Source organism: Cygnus olor, chromosome 1, assembly GCF_009769625.2.
Source record: "Cygnus olor isolate bCygOlo1 chromosome 1, bCygOlo1.pri.v2, whole genome shotgun sequence".
In the NCBI taxonomy this organism is placed as follows: Eukaryota; Metazoa; Chordata; class Aves; order Anseriformes; family Anatidae; genus Cygnus; species Cygnus olor.
The window spans coordinates 154,072,811-154,095,781 of NC_049169.1; the positions used below are offsets into that span (position 1 = coordinate 154,072,811).

Here is a 22,971-nt window from a genome sequence, read left to right on the forward strand (position 1 = left end):
TGGCTGAAAATGCAGTTGGCTCCTCGTATGGTCGATGCACCCAGAGAAGATGTAAGGACATATATATGAGGCCAATGGTGAAGTAACAGACTGCAACTTCTCATTCTTCCCCATGGTAGCTCCCTAGATTACCCTGACAGTTGGGACTGGTCCTCTGTCCTGTTTCCATAGAAATGATGTCCAACAAATTCACTAGCACTACTTTGGTTATTTGCATACTTAAGTCTTAATTCAATCCAAGTATGGAAATTCTGACACTGGGTTCACTTTAATTAGTGCTAGTGACTATGCAAGGCTGAAGCCTCCTGACTGAATGCAATCTGAGATGAAGCCTGCTAAAGTCAATTGCAATCGTAAGATTTCTGATTGGGCCCCAACATAATTAAAGAGTAAGTTGTGCCAACATGCTTTTCCTCTATGTACATTTTATTATAGAACATAATTATGGTCATAGTGGATCTGTACTAATGTTTGAAACCAGCCCAACAGAAGCATTTTTAGTCACTTTTATGGCTATGTAGATAAGATGGAACCTTTAGTGTTTCAAAAATGCAATCAATGTTTATTTGTTGCTCATAAGTTATTCATGGACCCAACAATATTCAACAAAATTTCTTCATTTTTAACAGATTTCTTAATGAGTATCAATTTACAGAAAACCACCAACAAATAAATATATGAAAACAATTGCTTTTGACATCACAATGGTTAAACACATTAAATAATTCATTAAATTGTGCTTTACATCAATGAAAACCCCTAAGTCTACAAACTATCCTTTAAATAGGAATAAAAGTAGATATGGTTAGTCACAATACAATCTCTTAGTAGCAGAGTTCACACACATTATTGCACATAAACAGAAGGAAAATCCCTAAAGAATAAAATAATTTACAGTCTATTAATTTACCATTTCATCTCAAATATGGCAACTGATGGGAACTCCTGATTTATTTATTTTTTCACTTCAAAGATTTATTTGAAATCACAGAGCTAGTGATATGGCCAAGAAAAACAAACAAACAAACAAAAAAAAACCAACCAAACAAAAACGAAGGATATTGTAGGAACCTATTTCTCTCCACAAAATATTGAGAAAGTATTACAAGAACCAAACTGAAGGAAGTGTTTCAATGCAAGCTGGGTACCTTTTCTGAGTATGCTTTTGCCATGGGTAAGGAGGACACAGCAATCTACTCTATCAGAATGATTTTATTGTGGTTATTCATCTCAGGACCTCTTACAGGGTGATCTCCACCAGCCTGGAAAACAGATATTCTCTATCCCAGACCAAAAAAAAAAAAGAATAATTTCATGTGTATCAGAGGAACAGCAATGGAGGAGAAAAGTGCCAGTGAGATAACAAGTTTTATAGCCTCAGTGCTCAGTACTGGTACAGGACTGGATGTGGGAAACAAGAACCCACTAGTGCAGAATGAAACGTGTTAACAGGAAGGTCAACTTGAGAAAGGTCCCCAACAACACACACTCACTCGCAGTTACTGGTACTTGAGCCTCTTGAAAATGTGTGGGAAACAAGATCCTCCTGGTAGTGGATGTCAACTCTGAAGCACTTTCAGATTGAAGGGTGATGTGAGCTGCCACTTGGTTTTGTTGAGCGGATACACTGAAGTTAGGAATTTGACTCTGGATCTGACTTCCTTCAGTTTTTTACTCTCTACTTCTGTTTTTAGTGAACTGCAGATAAATACCATGTACTGGGTAGAAGCCCTAGCAAGGCTATTCCAACCTCATTGTTAACACAACTGCAGTGAATGATACCAAACATGAGAAACTGTCTTTTTTCCCTTTCCCCACGGTGAAAAAGCTTTTTATTGTTAGCACTGATGACTGGGGAAGAGAGGACAAATTTTCCTTCTTTAATAAAGTACAGCCCATAGGCAATAGGCCAAGTTCTTGGACTAGACATCAAATTACCAGGAACCAGTTTTAACAACTCAGCATGTTTCTCTGTCTGCTCCAAGCCTACAGCAAATTATAACTGGAAAAGGCAGCCAGTGCTGAAGATGCGATGGGAGAGATTAGTACGTACATCTCCATTACAAAAGAATGAGATTTGTTTCAGCATCACAGGAGCAGAAGCCAAATTGCCTTGTTTAAGCAACAAAATAATGCCAGGAAGATGGACAGAAATCCTATAGCGTCGCTGCTCATGAAGGTTTCAAAAGGAACACGCTGCTCTCTGATCTTAAACGAGACACTGTAATTACAGGGAAGCCTGGGCTGTCAGAGCAATGAAAACCTGGAATAACAGAGATGTGAACCTTTATTCTGCTTTCAGTCTGCTTTTGCTTTACAGTATTTTGGGCGCTGTGCTCGAGTGGAAAAAGCTGCAAGCCTGTGTCTTAGAAGAAATCAGTCTGAAAGTATTTCAAAACTGCTTGATTTTTGATGTGCTGGGAATTTCTGCTAAGGACAGCAGCAGTGTTAGTGAAGGGAGTTTGCTGAATCTACTGCTGTAGCTGGAGTGGGAGCTGCTGGAGCCGTGGGCCTTGGTGATGGCAAGATCCCAGCTGCTTGCTGCCCGCTCCTGCACAACTAGTGCGATGTGATACACAGGCTCCAGGAGAAAGAAAAAAAAAGAAAGAAAAAAAAACTTCAGTTTTAAATAAATCCCAAGCATTAAGGCAAATCCTGTTAACATAGATACTACAGCACATTAGCAGCTCTTCAGGACCCTAATCTTGTCTCCTGGGAAATGACTGACTAAAAGGTTAGGCATCACATTAAGGTATTGCCAAACTATTAAAGCTAATGTAAACCGCCCAAAGACTGCTTTGATTTTCCTCATTAGGTTTTGTTTTGTGTCATGCAGAAGGAATAGTCTGGAGAACTATTGGTGTGCTTAGAGAGCTGAAACTGATACTTACAGCAACTGGTGAGGCTGCAGGGAACAATTTCTGCTCTCTCTCTCCTCTCCCCTGAAAAAATAATGCAGCGTTTTCAAAATAAAAAAGGAGGCCCCTGTTGCTGTGAGTGGTGTGGAGAGGTGGCCTGCTGGGGAAAGTGGCAGGGACATGAGAAAAGGGACCCTTTTTGGTGCTTAGGGATGCTTTACAACAAAAGATGGGCTGGGACTGATTCTGCTTTCTTGTTTATCCTCCTCCTTAATCCAAATATGAGCTTGCATCTTTCCTCCCATGCACTCGGTTTCTCTCCCACAGGCCCACCAGCAGCCCTGACTCCTGCCCACTCTGCAGGGCCCTTCAGGGTCACCTCTGGCACCCTCAGCTCCCTGTGCTCACAGAGACAAGAAGAGAAACCACAAATCCTGGACATGGTGTATAGGGTGCCACAGGCTCCCATCCCCTCTCTCGCCATGGGATCTGAAGCACAGGAGGAGATGCAGCAATGGGCCCAGGAATGTTTGACCAGCAGGCAGGCTCCTGCCTTCTGCAGGGCCAGGGCCAATGCTGTGCTAAAGATGCAAGAGGACTGGTCCAGCCTGGCTTTTAATGACCCCACTGTCCCACAGCCAGGACATGCGGAGTGAACTTTAAGTCTTAGACTGTAAAAGTTTCAGTTCAAACCTCTGAACATAGGTGTTTCTATGTGAGAGAGGAGTCTGAGCACCTCTTCAAGGTGATGGGGATCCAGTCAGAATGGTCAGGGGAGTCTTCTCTGAGATGGATATCCCATGTTTGGGCAGGAGAATGGCTATCTGCTGTCCCATGTTTTCCCTTCTGAAGGCAGAGGTGGGAGGAGATGCATGTGATCCACCAAGGGAACAAGCATTAGAGCCCCCAAACCCCTGTTTACCACAAAAGTAGCACACCGGTGTAACATATGTTTAACATATTATTGTATGCATTAACTCTCAACAGGATTGTTAGATCATGTTTTTGATATTGTGCATAGAAAAATAGCAATAACATTGTTGGAACTGAAAAAGATACAGCATGCACTAAAAATAACATTCTGGAAATGAAGGGATAAAGTTTCAAAATCAGCCTTGTTTTCTGCAACGTATTAAAATGACTAGCTAAAACCCTTGAATTTTGAAAATAACTGAGAAATGTGCATCCACATCAGGTACTCCAGTATCTCTAATTAGCAAATCTGTAAGGTAAAAGCCATTCATGCATGCAATAATATACTTTCAGCATCTTGATTTAGCAGCCACGTTGAGGCACTTAGAGAAATTTCCTCCTAATGCTTTAGATTTATGCTAGAAGAAGAAGGAAAAAAAATCTCTTAAAGATCTATGATGCAAAGGACCTTCTTTTTAAAATTCCACTACTACAAATGGAAACAAGAAAAAATCTCAGAATAAATAGATGCAGTTAAGAATGCAATGTGTGGAGGAAGAACCTATTGAATCTTTGTAGACAAGGAAGAAAAACAGATGCAGATCTCTCTTCATGAAAGCAATAAATTTACAAAGAATCTTCATACAGAGTAATAAATATCAAGCCTTTCCACATATCTATTATTTATCCTATAAAAATGAAAGCTGATTTTTTTATTTTTATATGTTGTAGCCACTACCATAGTTAGAGAGAAAACCAATTTAAATTGTATTCACTTGGAATCAATGTACTTTAACAGACTAATATCATAAACCTGCCTATCTTCACAGACAATATATCTCCAGGCTTTTAAAGCAAATCTGGATAATGTCACACTAACATTTAAGCTTTTCCTGCTCTCTCTTTCCTCTTCCCTGTAGTTTGCTGGGTCCCTCTTCACCTTTTGTGAATGTGGAGGCTTATTTCATTGCCAACAGCCAGGTAATCTTGGCAATGTGTGCCCAGCTTCAATGAGGACCTACTTCATTTCTCAGTTTTTGCACTTTGGCTTTCCCTTTGCCACACATACTCTGAAAGACAACTGCTACCTGGCTGGGTTTGATACTCTTAACATCTGCAGAAAAATAAGTTAAACCCCCCCTTCACTTACAAATCATCCCTGACTGAGGGCTTACAGAAAAGAACAAGCACTGTACCAATCCCACATTTCCTTGGTCTTTTTTAATCACCCCAGCAAATCCTTTCCTTAATCAAAACACAGCGTGTAAAAGTTTGAAGGGCAGTATGTTTACCTCCATTTCATCCACTAGAAAGCTACACACTACAGTTGCAAAGGACAATATTAAATAAACCAGCTCTCACATCACAGAGGAACCAAAACAGATTTTTTTTTTTCAATTTTGATTCATGCCTGCACAAGGTTTGGTAGCTCAGATCATATAGGTTACATCTGTTAATGTCGTGGATATAGCTCTCTCTTCAACCCATTCTCATAGCTTAGGGCTTTGCAGGAAGTCTGTTTGGATAGGAATCTATTCTACTGCTATTTAATAACACTATTAATGCCTAGTTAGAAAAAAAAAAGTTCTCCTCACTGACAGAAACCAAGAAAAACTGAGACAAGGAAGGGTAGCTGTCAGATGCTGTCTCATTTACCAAAGCGGTTGGCCTTCCTTGGCTGATTTTCAGGTAGCCAAGTTACACAAAGTATCAGCCTCTGATCCTCTTATGGGCTAGTTAAGCCGGAGGAGCATCACCACCTTGCCACCTGACTATTATAATCTTCAGTAACGGCAACTTCTGCCACTTCTTCCCTTGGCCACTGGTGAGCTCTCTGTTCCCGCAGCAGCCTCCGCTCCTCTCGCCTCTTTAGCCGGTTCATCTGATGCTCCTCTTGCTTGGAGTACTGGAAGCGCTGCAAGAACAGGTCCTTGGCGTATTCGTACAGCTGCATGTCCAAGAAGTTCAGCTCCTCTATCCGCTGCCGCACATCCTCACCGATGTCCACGTTGGAGGCCCGTGTAACGTTGAACTGGGTGAAAGGGGAAATGAACTTCAGGTTGAATGTCCTCTCGAAGAGATACTGTGTTTTCCTCTGAAATTCGGTCAGCCCAAAGAAGGCCATGTTTTTCAGATTGTTCTTGGCGCTTTGGAGAAGAATCATATTCCTCTCGCTCTCGTTCATAAAAGTCAAGTTGTAACACCCCACCAGGCTGAGATCTGCCAGCATGCGCACCTGGCGGTTGTTGGCTAAGTTGTAGCTGCAGTCCATGAACTCCTCTAAACTGACTCCAGACCAGTCATCACCCTCATAACAGGTAGGCAGCTCGTCTGGTGTTGGGCTTCTTCCATCACACATATGAAGGGAAGTTTTCCATGTCGCGCCCCTCTGGACATGCTTCCATTCACTCAAGTATCGTGACACCGGATCCCTCAGCATTGTGATGTAATAGAAGTTCCTGTAACATACCATTAAACACAGTTTTAAGACTCAGTGGTTTTCCCTTTTTAATTCTCCAGTCAAATGATTACCAGTAACCACCACCACCATCCCTTCATTTCTTCAACATACGTTAAGTACTGGAAGCGACTATTTCTGAGATAGTAAAAAGCTTAAAGCTTCATAAACCCTGAATAAAATACAAGGTAGATTGGAAGAAAGACAGAAACAAAAGGAAATAAACAGCTATCAGAGAAAAGTAGTTACTTTGACCTATCAACTGTTCAGTGCTAGTTACTTCGTGTAGAAGCCAATTAACAGAAGCGTACTCCCCACTACTTTAAAATGCTAACAGTACTATCAGAAAAAGTGGAAAAAATTATTTCTATAATCTTGTCACTTTCCTTCTGGACTGAGACATGCATGTACAAGATGATAATCCATACAGCACTTGGTCAGAGTATACGAGAAGCACGGGCAATACAATGTGGATGCTGCAAGTGCTAAAAATAACACCACATGGAAGACTGGCATGAGCCACCTACTTAAGAAGAACCCTATTATTAAATGGGTGGGAGTGAAGATAATGAGAGGCCCCAAATCCATTCACGTGACTTAATTTTAGACAAGTGGTTGATTGAAATTAGTTATAATCATGTAGTATAAAAGCATTTGTTGATATAAAGATTATCATTATTCAACCTCACCTGTCAAGAATACAAAAGAGACACTAAGAAATATTGATTCGAAATAGAGCAAATAACTGCAGCACTCACATTGTCAATTTGTCTTTTAGCTCTTGAATTGAATTTGTACATCTATTTATGGCAATCTGAAATGGACTGCAATTGACTATGGTTCAAACAGGATTTTACAGATTGCATTTTTTACAGGGAAATGTTTTATACAATAACAACTAACCTAAATTACAGGGTGATATCATAAGGACAAAACAAAACCAAAATACTTATGATTTCTGTCAGCTAGAATAACTAGCAGAAGATTCATGACTAAAATTAACACACGGAATGGTACAAAAATAAGCTCATGAGTTTGTGTGACTCATCTGACTGCAAACAATACATTAATAAATCATGAGTCCTAAGATTTCTTAAGAAAACTCTGATCTAAATATTCTTCTTTAAGCCTAGACAAGGATGAAGCAAATAAGCAGGAGGCAAGCTTGCTCGAGACAAGTTACACTGGAAATACACCAACACTTTGTGAGGGGCATCTTATAACCAGTTAAATGAAAATTCTTGAAACTACTAACAATCTCCAAGACCAGTACCCTTCTTTTTCAGGTATCACCCATTTTCTACCACTCAAGATGGTAAACAGCTTTTCCATAAACCTTGAATTTGTCATTAAGATAGACGTCCCCACATTTTCCTAAAATGCAGATATATTCCCCAGTTCAGACAAAGCAAAAGGAAACAGAGCAGACCACTTTGTCCTTATTCATTCTGAGTTCTTCACCTAGAGGATATATAATATACTTTCTGGGATAAGATTATGAGGCCAAACTATGGACTATGGTCTGCTGCAGGGTCATTTCTTGAATTACTATCTAATGGAAATGGTTGTTTCAAAAATTATTTCACAGTAGAAAGGTTACAGGTGGAGGGATATAAACTAGGGAGTGCCATAGATATATTTTAATATCAGTTGGGAGCTATGATTTCTGTTAACGTCAGATGATACCCTGAAGGATGACATTTCCAAAAAAAACTGGGGCTTGGGTTTTCTGGCTGCCTCTCACACATGATCAAACTGTACTTCAGCTGTTTGGACCCACTTCAGTTATTTACACAGCTCATGTCAACAGAGAACTCAAGGACTGTGCAGCCATTCCATAGAGAGATATTACTTAAATACCTCTTCACTGCTCCTGCAGAGTAGGAAGCACCAGAAATCCTCCTGTGTGCTCTGCAGTATAGCCCCACTATGAAAAACACCATCTTTATGTACTTCAAGCATGGCTTTCCCGTCTCAAATTGAATGCCCATCTCACCTTGGCTCTGCTGCATGTATGAGAGTACATTAAGAATTCCTTTCCAACTAATAGAACAAAAAGTGGACATTTCACTTGTATTGTGCAGATAAAGCAACCAAACTCTCAAAACACACATAAACTCTGAGTATAAGACACTGTTATTGTAACATCCAGCAGGCACTGACAGGACTATTGTAGGAAATGATTGAGGATCCAGGCAGCAGACGTGAAAAAAATGGACAAAAATGCAGGGACAGTTGCCAACATCTGTATCAATGAAGACCAAGTATTGGCTTAGTCCTTGTACTGGTGCCTCTCACCTCCTTGGATAATTTTAGATGTTGATACGTGGTAACAGATGCATTTAAAAGTTGCTCTCGACAATTATTTATACCTCTAATAACAGTTCTGTCTTTCCTCACCCATCCCTAGCAGTCCCATTCAGGCATGACTCAGAGCAACAGCAATTAACAAAAATATCTCCTTTGCATCAATCATTTCCATTTCATCCCTGGATATGTAAATGTCTTTGATGTGCAATAAACAGGAGTACGAAGCAAATGCAGGGAAATGAGAGGAGTGTGTCTTTGTGTGACTTCTGCAGCTTCCCTTGAGCAGACTGGGAAACTTTCACCTGCTCATTAATGCTTCTCCTTGTAACTACCTGACTTCTGAATCTGGCTCTGCTATCCTGATCGATTTCCTTCTTATTTGCATATCTTGCAGAGTGCTGCCTCCTTGTGTTAAGACTGAATGGCTTCTTCATCTGGAAGGAAATCTTTAACAGCAGCCTGATGCACATTTAGTTCCCAAGGCACTAACAGTGCAGCTATCCATACCACGTTCACACTTCACAACCTTCCATTTAACCTTCTGCTCATGACTTTCCATCACCTTTTCCATCACCTTTAACAAACCTAAGGTTGGAAGACCTTAGATTTCTTCCACCTGATCCTGGGTAACACTGTTAGACAGCTACACAGATGAATAGGGGATGCTGACCAGCACTCATGGCACTGCTTCCACTACTATTATTTTTTTTTTCAGTGAAAAGGATGTCATGTCTCTAGAATAATAATATAAATAAAAATATATAGGTTATGCACATTTGTTTCAGTTGGAAAATTATCAAAATTATCTCAGGAAATTGTTGACATTTATGGGTTAAACAGAGCAGCATTTCAGAGCTCTCTGCATAATATGCAGTTTTCAATCAGACTTGGAATGGCTGAGGAGTCAGCTCATAATAAAGACAAGAAGCAGTTCATAAAAAAGTTAAATGACAGGTCGCCTTCCATTTCCCCTTCCTTCACTATTCAGTAGAAGAGCATCAAGTCAACTGTACATTGAGTGTGCTTGAGCCAGTCTGAATACAGATGTGTGCTTGTTCTGTGTAAATGTCCTCCTTGCTTCAAGCGTGCTCCTGGCTGTGTTAAACTCCACAGGTAGCCACTGGGGGAAATACTCAGCAAAGAGCTAAGTGTTATTTTTTGTTTCCCTGGTTTGACAAAGCTAACTCATCACAGACTTGGCTTTGTTTCAATGGACTTCCATCATTGATTACTCAAACTGTTGCCACAGGCAGCCTTGGTGTTTAAAGAGTAACCAAGCAGAATATGCTGGCATGTCAGTGAGAAGATGTTTTACAAAAAACCTTCCAAATTAATTAAAAAACATGCAAATTATATATATATAGTATACATACATACATATAAGCATGGACATGTGTGTGTCCATGTGTCCACATTTGTGCGTGTAAAAATTTATGTGGCAATCTAGCATAAGCTGCTGTGGTCAATGAATGAAAAATCACAGTAAGTGCAAGTGGCAAAATGGCCACCTTAGGATGGTTGATTTTTTTGGGCAGGATGCTAAGCACCGTGGTGGTCAGACTTAGTAATCCGTGCAATAGCCTAGTCAAGCTAGTGTGTGCAGCTCACACAAGATGCCTGCAGAGAGAATCCATGAGAGACCACAGCCACAAACTTAGCACCAGGGTAGCACTGTCCTGTTCCTATTAGCTTGAGAAGTTCTGTATCTGAAATGATACTATTTAAACTGGAATTAGAAACCACCTGGAAATTCAGAAGGCTCTAGTCCCACCAGTATGAAATCCAGTCTCTTCATTAGCATTAGGGGAGAAAAAACAAAATAAAACAAAACAAAACAAAACAAAACAAAACAAAACAAACCACCACAACCCAAACCTTTAATTAATAGAACAGATAAAATGAGCTTCTAGTTGTAACCCAAGAACAAGTATTTCTTTCACATTATAAGGTATTTTAGTATAAATACTCTAATCTTACATTAATCCTTCAATAGTATTGCCTGGATTTAGAAATTCATTTCAGAGGAGCATATTAGTGGGGGTGATCCCAAACCAGGGCGTTTTGCCTCTTCTATCACCACGGAACAGACATCCCAGCTGAGGCAGATTTACTAAACATGTGAAGAATCACCACGCATTGAGAACAAAAACATCCTGTAGGGCCTCCTGGGGAAGAGGATGAATGACATCTTCCCTAGCACTCTTGCTCTCGTGTGCAGCAGCCAGCACAAGGAGAGCTCACACAGCACTTGTGGAGGCTCAGAGTAGGGGAAAAGCGAGCTTTCCCCTCTTCATTTTAATACTGACGCAGAACCTTGTGTGTAAAGAGTGATGAGTTTCATAAAGGGGAAGAGAACACTCACAGCAGTTGGTGCAGGGATGGAGAAATATCTGAGGTGGAGAAAAAGGCAGTCACTGCAGAATATTTCGTGAGACGCTAACGGCCAGAAGAAAAAAAGAACCAAAATGACTGAAAAGCCCAGGTGCATCATAAAAACATCCACATTGTGGTTCTTCCTGGTAGCTGGGAAAATAAAAGCCCTGTTCAAGTTTATGACCCGAGCTGTTATGAGAAGTTAGCAGCTTTAGTCTTGGAAGTGGGTGTGCTCCCATTGCAAGCTCTGAAATGCCCGGCAAAAGCCATCCTGGCAGTACAGTTGTGCTAGTGACAGAGGTGGTCACAAGACAAAGGGTTAGGAAGGATCTGCACTGTATGAACAAAAGTTGTGTGCTTCCCAGTTTTATCCAAAAGCCCACGTTCTCAGTGGCAATAACAGAGTAAACCACTGATCAGCTACTTCTCTTCAGGCAAAGTATCACCAATCTGGGTAACGGTGCATAAAGGAGGGTAAATGTGTGAAACAAAAACATGGGCAATGCAATATGTGAATAATTAGGGAATGTGACCATATAACAGGGACGGTGGGGGAAGGCAGAAAGTCAAGTAGCATTGTTGGGCTGGTGCTGATACAAACTGGTCAAGTTGTCCTAGCATAATGCAGATGTACCACCTCATGGCTGGCAGCTTTACTGTGCAGAGTGTCACTGCATCCATGCTGTGCTTAATTTACAGATAATCCGCCCAGTGTAACAAAACCAAACTGTATACTTCTTTTTCTGAACAACCTGACTGCAGAGAAAATGCGATGAAGCAGCATGCAAACTATATACATGTCCATACAGCTGCAAGAAGCTAATCCACCAAGCTGGATAAACACTGGCCAGCCTGCAGACTTCTGTGAAGATGATGTAGCAACAGCACATAGGTTTCTTAAGCTTAGCGTCTGCCAGAGGATACTAGACCACTGTGATGAGAATGCTTTTCTAAGACATCTGTTACCAAAGTTTGTGACCTTAATACTGTCAGCTGTCCTCTCAGGTTTTTCATGGGTTTCTTTGTATGTGTCCTTTACTGAAAGTGTCATTAAGACAGCAGTCACCAATAAGAAGTCAATGCTCATCCATTCTTATTGCATACATCATCAATTCAGCATGTAGGAAAAAAACACTTAATTGGCAAGTTTCTCACAGGATCTGAGCACCCACCACTTCACTCTTTTTAACTGGAATGGTGAGCACTGTGCTTACTTCAGATAGTGGCTGTAATGTCCTATAGACACTCAGCTACTCTACATTAAAGGCAAATTTGTTGTTGACTTCAGCAGAGTTAAATGTAAGAATTATAACTTGCATTTTGAGGTACAAAATTAGATATGCCTCATAATTCCTCTGGGATTTTGTCCCATGGCTTTGAATCCAATCAGAAAAAATTGGTCAGTTTCCTATTTCCAAATTGGCCACAAGCTTGTGCTGTTTAACTGCTCCTTTTGCTATCCCAGTGACATACGGTGCAGCTAAATTTGTAGGGCATGCTTACTCAGGGGTGGGACAGGACACTACTTCCAGAGTAAGATACCCAAATGCTACGTGTCTAAACAAACTCTAAAGCCAACAGGGAGCTGCTCAACCCAGTCAGTGGTGTCTGGAGAGTGATGCAGCTGGCCAAAATTACATGCCAACACTGACATGAACTGTACCACTGTACAGACTCCCTATACAATGCACTGTGCACATTGACCACTGTGGGATCTTAGATACCCACTGACTTGGAGATGCCTAAATGTAGACACCTACACAGAAGTGTCAACCTGTAAGGTGGATCCCACACCTGCAGTCAAAGACTCCCTGCCTGCACAGATGTATTCACAGAGTGGGAACTTTAGGCCAATCTTGAAAACTAACCTGTAACGTAACATTTTGAAGAGAGTGAGAAGTAACTACAGAGTACATACATGATGTTACTTTTTGTACCTATCACATATATATACGTGTATATATATTATATATATATATATATATATATACACCAGTCACGTTATCTCTTTGTAAGCATGTTTTAAGAGCTGGAGCGTTCCCCAAATAAACAGTTTTAAGTAAGTATTGTATTATTTCACACACATCTCCAAAACAGCAGTTAGAAAAACAGTCTGCCATAGGGAGACAGATAAGATAGGGAGAGGGCTTAGAGTCAGACAACTGGTATCATATTTCTGGTTCTGGAAAGCAAAGGCGATTGCTCAGGAAGTTACTTGTGATGACAGTCTGTTAACAGTCAAGAGAAATTTGGTGTTTGGGTACTGGGAAGCACTTACAAAATGTGACAACTCACATTTCATTGCATGTTAGGAGGGGTACCACTTCTTACCAGTTTCAGTTTCTATTACGTTAACCTGTTGCTTTAGCACTCATAAAAGTCCTGATTTTTTGGGTTTAGAAATTGCAAACACTATTTTTTTAAAATATCCTCTGAAATAACAAATTAAATTCCATAACTGTGCTATCAGAAAAAAAAAATATATATCAAAAAAGTTTTAAAGCCCTTTGATTTTTTTGGTTTTTTATTTTTTGCATGGCTGCTGATGTGAAGATTAGTGTCCCACAGCTGATTAAAGAATGTCAGATGACAAGGAATGTCTTTAGAGATCACTCACTCTCTGACATCAAACAACTTTTAACAGCAGTGATTTAGGGTAGTCCAGAAGGGTAGAAGAAAGCGAATGAACCTGTGGCAACACAAATGCTGCATGTACAACATCAGGAATTTTTCCACGTATGGAGCCTAATTTTCCTTCAAGTGAAGCTAGGGCAAATTCAGTAATAATGTAAAGCTATGCTAGCATATGAGAATTTGAAAATAGCTTTGTTTTAATATATATATATGTGTGTGTGTATATATATATATATTTAAAGACCTTAAAAATCCAGCGGTACATCTGTACAATAACCAATGGCAACAAACACATTTATAGAGATTACTCTTCTTAAATATGTTACATATGAAGGCAAGTGGCCTGGGACTATGCAAACTGAGAACCTTGTTTTGAAGGACTGTAGGCTTTTGAAGTTGGGAACTGTGACTTTCTACATGCATCTTCGATAAGCAACAGATTTTGTGAGTAGTGAATAACCATAGAAGTAGCAATCATGTTGTCTACATGTCATATTACCATAAGCCCCTCAAAATCATTAGCAAAAATGGATCTTGGGATCTGCTCTGCACAAAAGAAACTCAGACTATTGAAACCTTTTTCTTGACACAAGAGAATATCTGTTTATGAAGACGCAGACTTTAATGAAGTATTTTAAACAGATGTCTAAGGCATGAGGTGGGTACCAAACAGCAGCCTTCCAGTACATAAGAGGAGGTTACTGAGAAGATGGAACCATGTTTTTCACTGACATGTATGAGAGGATAATAAGAGACAATGGTCAAAAATTGAAAAACAGGAGGATACATGGAAAATAATTTCCGCTAGGAGGATAATTAAGTTTTGGGAAAGCTTTGCCTGAAGAAGTTGTGCACCTTCCATCTTTGGAGGTTTTGAGGACCCAACTGGACAGAACCCCAAGCAACCCTGTCTACATTGAGTGTTGACCTTGCTTTAAGAAGGGAGTTGGGTTAGAGACCTCCCAAGGTTTCTTCCCACCCCAGTGGTTCTGTGTTTCTGTGTGACTGTGCACAGTCTTCTGTCACCAAATGCACAGTCCTGTCAGAAGACACATCAAAACAGAATCAGCCCGCCAACAGTATTGTACCTGTCCTCCCTTGTTCCTTCCTAGCTACCAAAGACTGAGTACAGGGAATGTGCTTTGCCTTTTACAAGACTTTTTGCATATGGTTTTAAGTAGGGGTATAACACTCTGAATCAGCACAGCCTGAATTATTGAGAAACTTCATGAATATTTATTTCAATGACACTTCGTTCAATAGAGTCTCTAGAAATTGGAGAGGACAGTGCAGAAACTACATGTCCTTAAAGAAATGAACTCTCTTCACAAGTATCAAGTCTGGGTCCGGAACAGCTCCTAGACTAATGAAATGATCTATCTACCCATGGTTTTAATCCCAGTATATTAGAAGATGCACATAGATGGCATATGAATGTGTGAGTTTTCTGAACTAATGCATAACTTTCTTGTGTGCTGCATTTAGGATTAGGCACAAATTTTCAAACGCAGAGCATAAAGCTAGGCTAAGTTAATGAAGAAAATACAGGGTATAAAGAGCTAAGAATGCTCGAGTACATGGAAAGCATGGTCTGCTGTTTTATTTAGCTACAGGAGGCACCCAGGGTCATCGGTCTCCTTCCCTAGCAGTACAGATATGAGCACTCTGTTATCCCTTTCAAAAAACATCCTATCCCCTTTTGAAATATTATTTTCATTCCATTGCTCTGGTTGTGTTGCTTCTCATGGTTAGGAACGTGATTTTCATTCCCAAACTAAACTTATTTCTGGCCCAGTTACACATAGTTTTCTTGAGTTAGCACTGCAAATACATCAATATAATTTATATTTGAACATCAGAGGAGGAGAGAAGGCCTTTAAAGCCTTTATTATACAAAGTTGAACTAGTTGTTGTCCTTTCTGGTAAGACAAGCCAGAAGTAAGCCAGCTGCAGTCCCCCAAAACCGTTTAGTCACACTTAGACTATTTCACCCAAAGATGCATCCCAAATTTTCCAACGTTTCACCTTTCCGTGAGAGCTTTTGATATGGGGCTCACAAAAGTAAGCCATGCTGGAGACAGCTGAGATCAGTTCTGGTTTTTGACCACACAAGCAGCCCTTCCTTGTATTTGACCTTGCATGACTTCACATTTCACTGTACACAGCTAGAACTGGGCAAAATTTCACATGAGGTTTCAGAGATGCTTTGTATAACAAATACTTCCTTATCTCTACTGGCAATGTATTTAATATCTGACCACCTTCACAGTACATTTTTGTTGTTGTTGATGTTTTTTTGAGGGGAGGAACAGAGGCGGGGCATAACTCTGGAAACTCATCCTCACTATGTTACTGGCTAATATATAGGAGTCCTTTCACTCCTCCTTCCTTTTCAGCTGATAAGCACTCAGTTTATAGAGGAAATCCATTTCAGCAGGACTGCAGTGTGTGATCTTGCACTTTGTGCTACCAAACTTCATTCCACCTCTTACTGAAATCCTCAAGGTCATTAAGCAAATTCCATTAACATACTTAAGCTTTTTGTGCCAACACCATTAATGAAAACATGAAATAGGATCAGAGCTAAGACCAGCCCTGAGGAAATTCATTAATAACTTTAATTTAGAAAAAAAAAAAAAACACAGAAAGTTCCTATTTCAGCACATCTTATTTTGTTACCTTCCATCTACCAGCTTCTTCTCCATCAGAAAATTCTTATACTCAGCCCCATGTTTTCTGCCTTGTATAACAAACTACGCAGATGCTGCTCTATCAAATACGTTACTCAGGGTAAATTTGCCATCTTCTACCAGAGAAAGAGGCCAGGTATTTATGCGTCTCAGCCCAAAGGCTGAGAATGGTGGCTCCAGCTTTGCTGCACGTAAGAACACAAAGAAAGGTTAAGATGGGGAAATGACAATTTGTTTGGGAGTGTAGCAGACTGGAATAGAAATGTACAGCTTAGGCGATTTGACAGAAAAACAAATCTGCCACTTTCCATCAAAGAGCCTTGATACAAATTGTAAATCATTTCTTGATGAAACACAAATCTAATGACGTTCCCCCTAGAGATTTTTGTTCCTTGCCTAAATTGTATCGTGCTCAATTGTACCAAGTGTTCTTTAAATTGCCGAAAAGAGTGAAGTAGCAAGAGCTTTGCTGAAATAAATATAAACATAAAATGCAACACTGAAATCAAATAATAAGAATCTGGTTATTCTATCAAGCACATGCATAATAAAAATCCTGTACCTTGTAAGAAACAGCATATGAGCACATGCCATTCAAATGCAATAAATACAAATAGCGTCCGCAAGATTCTTTAAAGATACTGTATGCAAGACCACGCGTACCTTTGTGGCAGAGAGAATAATAAATCCTCTGTGGCCAGGAATGGAAAGGGAGGAATCCATTCCTCATGCTGCCCTCATTCTATCTCACCCCCGTTGTGCACAGATCATCGCCAGGTCTCATAAGGACCATGAAAATCTGGGGCACGTGTGACACCTTTACTCAAGAACATGATTTCTCCTATCTCTGCCTTTGCTATGCCACCATGCAGAAAGGAAAAAGAAATAAGGAAGTATTTGCACTGCTTTCCTCCCTGCCTCCTCCTAGAGCTGTCTCTAGCCCCAGCTTGGGGGAAAAACACTGAACCTGCCTCTGTCAGAGAGATGTTACAAGTACAGGAGAGACAAGCAATGGGGATGACCCACAGGCCTCAAATGGCAGCAGAAAACAAGGACTGGGAAGAGAAATGAGAGGTGATGACAGGCAAGGGACAAGAGAAGAGCGAACCTGGAGACAGTCCAGCAAGAGGGACCCACAGCTAGAGCTTGTTCCATCAACTTGGCTTCCAAGGGTTACAGAAACTATACTGGGAGGGGACCCATCAAGTGTGATACCTATAATCATCGGTAATGGTTTAGCACAGCAAAGTATCCCTTATGTACACAGAACAAGACACGAAACCTTCCTCATGGCCAGGTCCCAGCCCCTCAGCAGCTGCCAGCAAGGCTGGAGAACGTCCCTGTTTCGGGAGCAGCCTGCCCAGCATGGGGCACTGCCTGTGCTAATGGTAACAGAGCTCCGGCCACCCTCAGCTCCAGCTCTGATGCAAAGAGCTGGGGACACAGAATTCCTGCCCATTTGGTGACTTAGCATAAGGTCTTCTGTAATTGTTATAAAGAAAGAACAAAACAAAACAAAACAAAAAAAAAAACACGTACACCTTGTTACAGAATTATGAGAGGTCTGTTGTCACAAGTCCTATCTGCCTGCAAGAATACATCTCACTGGTAAAATCCAATCCCACAAAATCCCTGAAAACAGGGATATTTCCAAAGTACAAATAGCCTTGTCTGCCTTCCAGAATACACAATAACAAATGGACAACAAAACTGGGGAAACAGACAAACAGTAAAATGTAGCCAGACCCTTAAATCTTCCGAGTTTTATATTTGTTCAGCCAGATTCTGTTGAGCCTGTAGCAGAGCAAAAATATTTATGTTAAAATTAACTACGATGTTTACTTCACCCTCTTCCTCATTTTGTACGAGCTGTTGCTGTTCCATTTTATTCTCTGGCTGGGTGAGACAAGCAGCACGGACATCACCCATGTTCCTCTATAGCTGGCTTCATCAGAAACCAAGTTTTTGCCACAAGTGGCATGCATCCAGGCTCCCTCTCTAATTTCCAACTAATAGTTTGGTTGCAGACGCTCTCATCCAAATCTGGGATGCTCAAGTGAAGGTTCTGTGGGATTTTTCACTGCAACACATTTTGAATCAGTACAGTAATTCTGCTCAATTAATAAAGTAATTAACAATAAAAAGGCCCAGTAATTGAAATCCCTTTGAAAGTACATCAATTTATTCGCTCTAAGCTTTGCCTCAAGTCTTTATTAATTCTGACATCAAGCATAATGACCTTAAATTATAAATGATCATCACAAAATCCAGACATTATAACCATTTTCTTGCCCTACATGCCGAGTTTTTAAAACATCTAGGTTTCGTTACCACAAATGATGTAAACAAAATGACCTATATGTGTTTACCTGTCATGCAGGCAAAAAGACAACATGGATATTAAAGAATTTCAGGTGATGCTACTAAGGAAAACATCGTAAGAATAGTCTTTCCTATTAATTCAATGAAACAATTCACAAAAACTAAGGAAATCACTCAGGTGTAAGATGAAATGTTAACTTTGCTTCTCCTAATATTCCTCCTCTTACGATCTAATGGTATGGTTTTTTTTCCCTCTTTTTTTTTTTTCCTGTAAGACATTAAGTAAGCAAACAATGGGGTATTCAAATTTGATAATTATAAGACAGAGTACTGACTTCCCATTTTACATTGTACTTTGTGTTTAAACTAAAATACTGGATAACATCTAATTAAAGCCAGAAATGCTTCCAGTGAACAGCACAACTCAAAGCTATAAGCAAAATTGCTTCTTCCCCTTCCATCGACCTCCTGACTTTTCTTTCTGCATCAGTTTAGACTGCCATATATAAAAAAAAATTTCCACAAGGGGGCCCTCTTATCTTCCCCAAATCTTAGCGAACACAACATGCTGTCAGAAAGTGTATGTTATAAACCTTTTGTCTACAGATACCATGGTATCTTAGAACAAAGTTTTTGCCAACTAGAATTTAGTTAATTGTAGAATTTAATACAACAAAAACTGTAATTTGAAAGTGAACCATTTATTTTGTATGTACAATTCTACTGTATACCTGTCAAGCATGTACTTTGATAAAGCTTTTCCAATACTAGCTCTAATAACCAGCTAACATGGGACCTCATACACCCCCCCACACACACACACTTGCACACACGTGCACACACATGCACACACACAGAATCAGTTCAAATTGCCATGGGGAGGCAGCCTCCAAGATGCCTGCTGGCTGTACTTTATTGCAATTTGCAGGGTGAGCCCAAAGTAAGCACTATTCACGATTCCAGCTCTGTGTGCATGCATCCCCCAGGCACAACAGTTAAGGTACAAATGGCATTAAACATATTTACACGGTCCTCTCAGCTCCCAACAGATATGGAAAACAAATCTTGTTTGGGATAACTTCTTATTTGCCTTAATATTTTCAGTGCTTTACGGAGACAGTTCTATATAGCCTCATCTTCCTAACTCAATTGTGGCTCCGTGAGGTTATTATTATTTACCATCCATTCCCGACAGAAATCGGACCATCTCTTTCTTCTGACCTCAAGTCTTAGCAAACGAAGCTTCTCAAGCCCATACCAGGCTGAGCATTGTACTATATCAGCTGTGGATGTTGTGCACTGAGAAAGGAACGAAAAAAAGGACTAAGATGAAATAAAGAAGCCTAGGTGTGTAACCTCCAATTTTTATAAGGGATACTTTACCTTTCAGGGAAACTAGCAAGCAGGCAATTATGTGAATTCAGCCTTGCTGATACAGCACAAACCCACCAATCTGCTAACTCGTTCGAGTAAATCTCTGCACATTGATCTGCACACTTTAAGCAAAGTTTTCATGATCATGCAGCAATACTGCCATATGATATGGTCACATTTAACAAATGTTGACGACAGAATTCAGTCTGCAGCAACACTTTATGCACCCAGGTAAAATTAAACACCCAAGGTGCTGATTGGACGCCATATGAATAACTGTCTGCAGCAAGCCATCAGGGATATCTTTAGCACAGCAGCCCTCCTCTGGAATGGGCAAATCCTAATCAATGGAGCACATCTGTACAGTGGAGGGAAAGCACTTCCAAATCCCTTCAGGCCTTGAACTGACTACTTGAAGCATGACATTTGATTAGCCTTATTATCTCAACTCATTTATATATAAACGTTGTTTGGGGCCATGAAGCAATCCAGCCCTTACTAAAATCCAGCCACAGTCTCTGAGCTGATGTTCCTGCTCCTCTTCTGTCTGTAAAAACAAGGAGGAATTTCTTCTTTCTTGAACTGTGGGTTATAATCTTTGCCATTTTATTACTGTAAAATAACATCCTCCTCTCACACTAGAGCAGCAGACTGTTGCTGTACTTCCCCACATATGCAAATGGATCAGCCTTCCAAGCCTTTCCCTACAGAGATATTTGACATTGAGTCTCAACGTGATCTAGCATCTTTCTGAACTAGAGGCCAGGGGAATACTGTGCAGGACTTTATTTTCAAATGTAGCTTTCACTGAAATTAATGAACATCTGTGCAGATGCTGAACATGAATTCAGGCTGCAGGAAAAATAAAAAACAAACAGAAAAAACCATCTGAAATGAAGCCTAAGAGCTACAAATACCTAATGGTAAGGTTCTTTGTCTTCGCAAGTTTAGGATTTCTTCCCTTCCCTTTGAAGAGTCAGAGTACTTTTCAGGTCACAAACTTATCTTGCTCTGAAGAAAACAGGATGATAACAGAATTATGAAAGATAATTACATGTTAACAAGGAGCAGAGTTGCTGACATGGATCCTAAGTAACACAAACATTTGAATATGAAACATTCATTAGGTTTCCTTTATAGACTCCATAAACTGCTTTCTTCTTTATATCAAAATATTACTGTCAATATAATCCAGCAGTGATACAAACAGGAAACCAAAATTCAGGTTAATAATAACATCATGAATACTTCCCTGCAGTTTTAATGATTTCAATGTCTGTATCTTTAAATTAATGGATTGTATTGCACAGACTGGGCCAATCTTACTTTTGGTACATACACTGAATATTAAATTATTTTACATAAATTAATCTGTGCATATCAAAAAGAAATCTCGTTGTGCTGAAGATATTCTACCTGCCCTACCTGACCATTGAAAATGGAAAAAAAAAAGAAAAAGAAAAAAAGAAAACGAAATGGAGGCAAAGAAACCTGTTCTTTGATTGTTTGTTTGTTTGCTTGTTTTGCAGATATTCCTTTCCAGTGGGGCTTTTCTTAAGGTAAATTTTTCGTTAATAATTATCTTATTTTTCATACATGGCAAAACTATACATCACAGCATTCCTACTAAATGCTGTTTAGCATCTGCATCTCCTCTCTCCATCTTGAGACAGCAGCTGCTATATGTTCAAGCTCAACTATGGCTCTACCTAGCTGAAAAGGATGTTTACATGCACATAGACCTTTATTCATGACACTTTAATTTGCTGCATGGCCTTAATAAATTTGCCAGCATTAAGCATACTCATGCAAACCATGGCTCTAAAAATAACTCACTTCAGACATTCAGACATTTTTCCATGTTGTTTCCAGTAACAGCACTTTCACTGCTAGGAACAATGATTAACACAGGCAGGGCTTTATCATCAAGAAATCATCCTTGGACGAGCAGCAGGAACCTTTGAGGGTGTAGCAGGGGACGAGCTGAAGGGCCACATTAGTATTCCCTGAGCATTAATGGAAAAAACCTGACACTACAGCCAGGCAAGTCCAGTGACCAAGGTAAGCAGGCATGGGCAATGCCTTCATCTTAACATCCAACAGCAGTCCCAAAGGTGAGGGCTGGGGGCAATGGCCACCAGACTGCATATTCTCCCCAAAGGCCCTGAGACATTTTGCTCACAGGCCAGAAATCCACCTCCCCCTGTCCAGCAAGAGACCAAAGCCTGCAGACTAGCAGACTACCTATCTACAGACTAATGGTAGCCTGCAGCCTACCTTGTGGGGAGAGCAGATGCTGGTGGGAAGGGAAGGCACAGGTTTCATAAAGACAATCACAGCCTTGATTGCTTTTCCTTTTTGCCCCGTTATTCTCAAAAGAAGAAGAAATGTTTACAACAGATGCTGTGCAAACAGTAATGGAGCAGGCAATGAAGGAAGAGGGGAAGAGCACACAGGCTGAGTTTTCTTGATTTTTTCACTCTTCAAAGTAATGCTCTTACCTCATCCCAAAATATGCCTGCATTTATTGTAAAACAGCGAGCAAATTGAACAAACCACTGATCTACAAATGTATGTAACACAGAGAGCTGACATCAGAGAAAACCAGAGTGGGGTGGTGTCACTGAGCAGGGACAGTGCAGCTGGCTCACAAAGCCACGCTGATGGTGTGCACACAGGAGACACATCCACCCCAGCACAAAAACTGCACCACGGCGACTTCTAAACAGCGTGGAAGTAATGAATGCTGATTGGAAAAGCCCCCATCTCCAGGCAAATGGCTTTCTTAGGAACCATAGAAAAAAACACAACACTATACTGAAATATACTTGCAGAATTTCCAAGGAAAGTTATTCCGAAAAAAAGGAGGGGAGCACTCAAAAGTGTGGAAAAACATTAAAATCCAGTCAGAATCTGCAGTTCTGAGCAAAAAAACATTACCCCAGAGCAGCCATGACCGCTGCTCACTATGCTAAGCCTATTCAGTCTGGCCTTTTAGCTACACACTGGAGATGTACAACACTGGAGCAAGAATTGTTTA

General features: G+C 40.3%; 1 protein-coding gene across 3 annotated transcripts in view; it reads right to left on the reverse strand.

Annotated features, from left to right (window-relative positions):
- Positions 1 to 543: 543 nt before the first annotated feature.
- Positions 544 to 22,971, reverse strand: part of HS6ST3 (heparan sulfate 6-O-sulfotransferase 3) — a 333,065-nt gene continuing 310,637 nt past the window's right edge. For all 3 annotated transcript variants that reach the window (XM_040538576.1, XM_040538571.1, XM_040538562.1), the window contains exon 6: positions 544 to 6,229. In XM_040538576.1, coding sequence (XP_040394510.1) covers positions 5,524 to 6,229 — 706 coding nt within the window. In that variant the 3' untranslated portion in view covers positions 544 to 5,523. The remainder of the gene's footprint in view (positions 6,230 to 22,971) is intronic.